This window comes from Seriola dumerili, unplaced genomic scaffold (assembly GCF_002260705.1).
Source record: "Seriola dumerili isolate Sdu_G_001 unplaced genomic scaffold, Sdu_1.0 BDQW01002667.1, whole genome shotgun sequence".
In the NCBI taxonomy this organism is placed as follows: Eukaryota; Metazoa; Chordata; class Actinopteri; order Carangiformes; family Carangidae; genus Seriola; species Seriola dumerili.
In genome coordinates, this window is record NW_019176922.1 from 154459 (window position 1) to 162615 (window position 8157).

At 42.1% G+C, this 8157-nt stretch overlaps 1 protein-coding gene across 1 annotated transcript in view; it reads right to left on the minus strand.

Moving 5' to 3' along the window:
- Positions 1–4274: 4274 nt before the first annotated feature.
- Positions 4275–8157, minus strand: part of LOC111239425 (antigen peptide transporter 2-like) — an 8079-nt gene continuing 4196 nt past the window's right edge. The window contains exons 7-11 of the mRNA XM_022769304.1: positions 6997–7185; positions 6534–6707; positions 5985–6144; positions 5576–5712; positions 4275–4811 (exon numbers count right to left, since the gene is read on the minus strand). Coding sequence (XP_022625025.1) covers positions 4605–4811; positions 5576–5712; positions 5985–6144; positions 6534–6707; positions 6997–7185 — 867 coding nt within the window. The 3' untranslated portion in view covers positions 4275–4604. The remainder of the gene's footprint in view (positions 4812–5575; positions 5713–5984; positions 6145–6533; positions 6708–6996; positions 7186–8157) is intronic.

The following is an 8157-nucleotide window of genomic DNA, read 5'->3' on the forward strand; positions in this document are numbered from 1 at the left end:
ATATAGCTTAGAGATAATTTAATGATAAGTAGTGTGTGACACAAAGTAACTGTTTTAACTGGATTATATCTCCCGTCCTTCTCGTCAGACGTGAGTTACTGTCGCAACTTCAGGTTCCATGTGTTACATGCAACAGACATATTTCAGATGTCTGATGCATCATTACATTTCCCAATATGGACTACATTTATGTAACAGTTTTATCCAAAGTGTTTTACATTTGCCTTTCATTCTCCCATTGAGACACACACACTCACAATCACACACTGATGGCCAAACCATTAGAACAACTTTACCAACCGACCTGCTCGACTTTCCTGAGCCACTGTCGCCCCGTTGTGTATGAATCTGTCTGCAGGTACGATTTCAAATAGAAGTGGGTTACTTGCCTTTGAGAAAATAGTATGATTGTGATGATGAATGAGTCGGAACAACATGTCTGAACATTTCATGCATTATATTCATTTCTTATTTCATCCCACTTGGGGGCAGTCGAGGTCTATCATTTCTATTTTTTGTCAGGACTTACAGCAACTGGTTCAGCAGACTGAGGCGTTACAGTGAAAATGGTGAAAATGCCTCAGATAAGCACTTGGGGTGCTGTCGCTCTTCCTAACGCTCTTCATCACAACTCTATTTTAAGTGAATGATGTCGCCCTCCCTCCATGCTGCTGGAAGCTCCTGACATCATGAGACTCTGGCTGACCTGGAGTAACCTCTGAGTCACTGTTAAACGGTCTATTTGTGGGAAAAGTGCAAGTTTGTAGTGAGAGAGACTGTAACTGAAATTCACCTGCTTCCAGTTTTCTTTCCCTGTTGAAAAGTCTGCAACCAGGACGATGAAGTCTTTGTATTTCAAACCTTCTGCTAATATACAGTATGCAGATCTTATGCAACATGTCCGGGGACTCGTGCAATCACAAATAAATCAGTGTAATTGAACTCTTTGTCGGTGTGTCAGCTCTGTTTTCAGTGGGTTCTGCTGTGCACTCACGTGGCCTTGTAGGTGTCACATCTCTTCGGCTATATGACAGCGGTTTCCTGTCGACGTACGCACATCACGAGAGCTCCTGGAACAAAAAAAACCTTTACTGGTCAAAGCGGTGAATACACCGCTACATAACAACACCGCCGATAACCACCTCTCTACCCACTTCTCTACCCACTTCTCTACCCACTGTGGTTAGTGTCAGGGGTCATCTTCAGCACTGTTGTTCTGCTTTCTCTCACTAGATGTCAGTCAAGAGCAATGATTCCAGCCTTTGCTGAGACTTCTGAGAATCCCCTAAACTTTTCTTTTTTTTTTTACCAAACTGCCAGGCTGACAGCTTCCAGGAAATCACATGGTTGCTGGTAAAAGTGCCCATTACAACCAACTGGGGTGCTGTTGCACCGCCCTTTAAGGCTTTATCACAGTTCAGGGTTGTTGTGGGTTTTTTTTGTTTTGTGTTTTTAGAGCTGACAGGAGATCAGTTCCTGTTCACACAGTTTTTGTTCTCTCAACTCAAAAACAGACATCAGATCAGCCCTCCATGATTTTGCTTGTTCATGAGCCGGTATTTCCCTCCACTGATCATGCGGTGTGTGTTCGATTGGAAGTGTGTTTTTGGGGGGAATCACACATTAACTGCTTGATGCCTCAGAGGTCGTCCTCTGCTGTATTAGATGGTGCCAGTGCCACACTCCCCCAGGGGAAGTCAGGGGATTCACAGTGTAACTGGGACTTTACCTGACTATAAAACAATACAAGTGTGACTGCACAGTGGAGGTCTGTGGTTTCTATTACCTCAAATAAAACAGTATAGTATCATGTGACTTATCAGAATCACTTTATTTTCCAAAATCAACATTTGCACATGTTTTTTGTTGTGGTTTTTTTCTTCAGGCTTTATAATACAGTATGTTTCCCTTTCTATTCTACTCTATTCTATCCACTCAGTTTCCAAATGTCTGTCAAACAAAATGTGATGATGTGAGGAGAAGCTCCAGCTGTGTCATCTTTGTTCTGCTTTATGCTGCATCAGTTCATCTATTGCTTTTAGTTCAGAGAGGAGAAGAGAAGCGAGATTTATGTTACAGTGAAGCTACCGACTCTTTCTCTTTCTGTAGTGACTCAGTTAGTTTCTGGAACAAGCAGGATCTGTACAGTTACAATAATCCTCTGTAGAGTGGAATTAACATCTGCAGGATGCCTGACCCCTCCGCATTAGTTTGAAATAATCTATTAAGGCCTGATAGAAGGAAAAGATCGATTGAAAGGAAACAAATTTACTGCAAAAGTCTCTGTCAGCAGCCACTCGTGCCTCAGTGTCTCAGGGTTTCATGTGACAAGCTGTGTGGCAGATGCTGGTGTATCATATCAAACACGGCACAGAAACAACTGCTGAAAAAAAAAGAAAGAAATCAGCCAAAAAAAACCCAAAAGCTATGTAAGCATCAAAACCAAAAGACTTTCAGTCACAGGAGCTTGGGCTGGGCTGGGCTGTGGTGCAGATGAGTCAGGCTGCTGTTTTGCACGCGACACAGTTAAGAAAGAAAGTGAAAGATGAAAGGAGAAGGGGCATTCCAGCTCGCCAGCCTGGTGAGATGGTACGTTGCAGAACTGGTTATGCAAACAGTTCTCGGCACACACACAAACAAAGACACAAACACATGTACAGCGTGTAAAGCTGCACACTTATAGGTTTTGAGGACGACTCCCTTCTGTTACATCACGGTGATACATAAAAGCCACAGGTTCACTTCATCATCTCTTATTTGCCCCAATCCCCCCCACCACCCCCACCTCACCTCACCCCACGTCGTCTGTTCACCCTGTCGGACATTTTGTGCTCAGGTTTAGCCTAAGATGGCTGCTGCTTTGCATCTCCGCGTTCAACCCTACCGCCTTCCTAACACACACACACACACAACTGCTGATGGGAAACAGCCATTTCTTTTTACCGATGAGTCACTTTGCCTGATGTGAACTTCATGTCTTCAGGTTTTTAAGAACAAAGACAAATAGCACCAAATATTTTATCAGTTCATCCAGGGGGGTTTCAAAAAAAAAAGGTTTTAATAAGCACCAACAGGAAACAGAAGATGTTCCCACCCACAGAGGAGCACGTGCTCCTTCGGTTAACGTTAAAACGTGAAACTTAAGTTCATCTGAAGTTAGGGGACATTTGGATACTAGCAGCAACATGTGCCGTACGATCCAAATAGCACTGTGGGCTGTGCAAGCAAAGGTTATGTAGAGACATGAACTTGACGTGTTTAAAATGTCTTGAAAAACAACACACGAAGCCGTTTGAGTGTAACGTGTGTGAATTACGATACTTCTACTCCTACTTTCTCCAGGAGAAACACACGTCTGACCCGCCTGAGGCACCTGACTTTAACCGCCATTTTGTGGATGCCCAGAAGTCTTGACAAAATGGGCGACAATGTGTTGCCTAAACTGAGCCCGATCTGCGCCGATAGAGGGGGTTGGTGTTTTGACAGAGTCACATCACTTCACTGCACCTTCGGTGTTTGTGGTACGTCACCAGGCAACTTTCCAAAAAGCCTCACAGCCAGAGAGGGAAAAAAAAAAAAAACATTGTTGGTTGCCAGGGACTTTCCAGGTCAGCTCAGACAATAAAACCCAACCCCGGCTGTGTTTTAGTGCACTGCATCAAAATGCAGTCAGGTGGCTTATAACCAGAAATACAATGGACACAACAGGCTGTGATATGTGATCAGATAAACCAAAACGCCTCAGACGACTAACCAGTTTAACTCATTCATAATCGCCATTCTCAGCAACACTTGAACCGTTTCATTTCAGTCGTGTTTTTAATTGTTTCTCTTCCTTTCATCTCATAGTACCACAGAGCTCTGTACTCTGGATTTTGGAGCAGTATTTTTTCTCTGCATCAGTGTAGTGGTGTTTAGAAAAGGCTTCCCTGACCATCCCATCTACTTTCTTACACTGTGTCAAACAAGTCTGATTGCACGTTGGCTGAAGCCCTCATTCTCCACGTTTATTCACTTTTTAACTTTTATGTGTGAATGTATTTGGTGAAAGGACTTTATAAATATGCGTCACGAGGCATGAAAAATACAAAGGACACATTCAGGTAAAGTTTGACTGATGTGCCGGCAGGAGTCACGTGACGATGACGACTGACTATGATCCAAAATGTTATGATACTGTTGATCAATGTTTTATTCGGGACAGTGATATAAAGCAAACCTTTGGCCACTCTGATCATAAATGAACGTTTATGATGTCGGCTGAGGGTGTCATGTCAAACTTTTATTCACATTTACCAAATACAAGAACACGAAATGGAAAATTTACATTCAAATTCACTCATACATTTAATTTGATTAATCAATAATACAAAATAATACTATAAATACTACTGACAGAGTTGTGAAGGTGCTTTTTTTTAAATACAGAGAACTTCTAAAAAAAAATGAGAATTAATTTTCACTATTTATACAAAACAGTCTGAATTTTAATATTTACATCAATTCCTGCATCAGGTCAGCTGCTGCTGGTCCTGCTGTCAAACACAAGCAGCTCTGTCACAACACACGTCGAGCTACATCATGCGCACAGTGACAGTAGTCTGTCACTGCGGCGAGTTTCCCTCAGTGAAGCGCTTCTCTACCAGTTTGTAGTAGCTCCCCTTCATGTCCATCAGCTCCCGGTGAGTCCCTCGCTCCTCAACTTTGCCACCACTGATCACAACGATCTGATCCGCCCTCTCTATGGTCTTCAGCCTGTGGGCGATCACCAGAAGGGTCTGGTTGGGACAACTGGCCAGCGCCTGCTGGACCTGTGCACAGGCGATGACAGAAGTATTTATTATTTCATAATTAGGGGTCCACATGGTATGTCTCTGTTTCTACAGGATGTCGGAGGAAACGGTTCGATTGTTTTATTGGTACAATGAGGGGATGTGTAAAAGAATAAAAAAAATAAAAACAACATATTACATAATGCTGTGCAGTTTTGCACTTCAGAAACTACATTCAAAAACATCTTAACTGTAGTACTGATCAGGGAAAGTTATAGATAATAGATATTTATTGAGAATCAGTATGATTGTTTTTTTCTCAGTGAGCACACAGGACATGCATGTTCAATCAACTGAGACCAAAAAACATGCTAACTGTGTCCCATGGATTAGACGACATTCCTTCAAGATTGTTTGTTATGACTAAGTTTCCTTTTCCACTGAGACCTGAAAGACACTTGACCCACATGTCTCACAGACCCACTTTACCTTATGCTGCACATTCTGCAGTGCAACAATCCCACCTGTAGGCCTGTGTCGTACACTATCAGTGATGACATGTAAATAGTTTAGAGCTGGTTGGACACATAAACACATGGATCTGAATTTTTTTGAGGCAAATTACATTTTTTGTTGAAAGTTTAGCTGTTTTTTTTTTCAACTCTGAGCACTTAAAACATACGAGAATGTGATTTCTGTCAATCGTGTCTTATCATCCTGCTAGGAATTAGAAACCTAGAGGCTTCTGGCCTGGGAGGCGCGTGACTGGACACCACAGTGATAGAAGTTGTGACATACTCTACCTTGTTTTCACTCTCAGTGTCCAGAGAGCTGGTTATTTCGTCCAGGATGAGGACGCTCGGCTGTCTGACCAGAGCTCGAGCAACGGCGATCCGCTGCTTCTCGCTCTTGGATAACTGGCCGCCTCCCTCACCCACCTCTGAGAAATGGACAATATTATAAAATCAGAACAGACTGATATTAAAGGTTCAAAATTGAAAAAACAACCAAACATAGGGATTTTAAAACTCAAATACTAGTATAATAACTAGTATAAAGCCCCAAAACTGTTTGTATATTTAGCCTTTATTATGCACAAACAGCATTGATCTGAAATAATGATGTTGATTAAAATTGGGTTTAAAGAAAACAAATAAAAAGTTGACAAAAGTTCAAAGTTAAACAGCACGAGGGGCAGTTAGAACAGTTTACCCGTATCGTAGCCTTTCTCCAGCTGCTTGATGAAGTCATGGGCGTTGGCTTTGCGTGCCGCCTCCTGGATCTCATCCAAGGAGCAGTCAGCAAGCCCGTAGGCGATGTTGTCTCTGATGGAGCCAGAGAAGAGAACGGGATCCTGGCTCACCACTGCGACCTGTTAAACACACGCTCATCAGCTTGACTGAATGAATAACAATAACGTTTTAAAAAGTAAAATTTACACTAAGTTCTTTCTTTTCTCAAAATTTCTCAAAAGTTTGAATGTGATTTTATTTAATTTTGTTGTGGCACCTGCCAAATGCTAAAATTTAATCTCTGCTGATTCTTGATGATCCAAACACTCAACACTAATTTTGGAAGGAAATACGGGGCTTTGTGGGCGCTATTGGACGACTGCTTAGCGCTCTCTGCGTCTTTCAGAACAGGGTTCTTGTAAAGTTGTTGAATGCTGATGTTGTATTTGAAAATATAAAACAATGAAAACACAAATTCTTAAAGACAGGAGCTCTATCTCCATGAGAAAAAGCACCAATGAGTAATGACCTTCTTGTGGAGGTAACGGTGGTCATAGGACTTCAGTGGTTCATTGTCCAATAGGATTCGTCCATCCTGCGGCTCGTAGAATCGCTGCAGCAGACTCACACAGGTGCTTTTTCCTTCTCCAGACGGACCCACCAGCGCCGTCATCTGACCCGGCTTCAGCTCCAAAGAGAAATCCTGAATGAAGGAGAGTACAATGTTTGTAATAACACAGTGCAACTGGAATATTTCACATTTATCCAGAGGAAACCAGGAGAAAAATTTAACACACTGAACATTGTTGATATTGAGTTTGCGTCGTTGTAATGGATCCATAGTTTACTTTACATACATTTTTAGGAAACTTAAATACTTTAAATACTTAATACTAGTGACTTTCTAGTTTCAAAGTGTTTTTTTCCCTTATTTATTTCACTTTATTTAATGAACTGTCTGAACTGAAATCTACCTGGTGTTGAGATCTCACCTTCAGCACTGTTTTGTTGGGGTTCGCAGGATAGGCAAAGTTGAGACGGTGGAAGGTGACGCATCCTCTCAGCTGATCAGGTTGGAGCTTCCCCTCTGTGCTGACTTGTGGTTTCCGGTCCAGGTACTCAAACACTTTCCCAGCAGCCCCCACCGAGTTCAGCATGTCACCGAAGATGTAGGTGAGCGTCTGGAAGATAGCAGTCATAGGACAGGGTTGGTAAAGTCATTACTTAATAACATATGTTTACAGAATGCTTAGAGTCAGAGTCGCAGTATGTTAAATACAAATAAATTTGCAAGCAATTATATGCTGAGAATAGCTTAGATATGTGTGGTTAAACATGTTTAAAAGTTATGAGCTGTCCAGAGCTCTTAGGTCATCTGGTACTGGTCTGTTTGCTGTTNTGCAGGATAGGCAAAGTTGAGACAGTGGAAGTTGACGCGTCCTCTCAACTGATCAGGTTGGAGCTTCCCCTCTGTGCTGATTTGTGGTTTCCGGTCCAGGTACTCAAACACTTTCCCAGCAGCTCCCACCGAGTTCAGCATGTCACCGAAGATGTAGGTGAGCGTCTGGAAGATAGCAGTCATAGGACAGGGTTGGTAAAATCATTACTTAATAACATATGTTTACAGAATGCTTAGAGTCAGAGTCGCAGTATGTTAAATACAAATAAATTTGCAAGCAATTATATGCTGAGAATAGCTTAGATATGTGTGGTTAAACATGTTTAAAAGTTATGAGCTGTCCAGAGCTCTTAGGTCATCTGGTACTGGTCTGTTTGCTGTTCAAAGTTTGGTTAAACTGCCTTTAAGTTTTATGCTCCAAAGTCTTCCTGTGGACACGAGACCTCGTACTCATTTAAACGCAACCTCAAAACATTTTTAGTAAAGCTTATGTGTATGCTCATTTTAACTAAGCAGTTGCTAAAGGAGCTATTTGTACATTTTGCTGTTGCTACATAGCCAACATTAGCATTGAGAGCATTAAGAGTTCAGCATCAAACTTCTGTCTGTCTCACACAGTGGGAAGCAACTCCCTTGTTTTGCTCTATTACTATCACTGCTAACCAGTTAGCTCCAGCATGTCAAGTCACTTTCCAATACCGAGTCACTGTAGTGTCCAGACTGCCCTGAAGAAGTAGCACTGCTTCTAACCTCT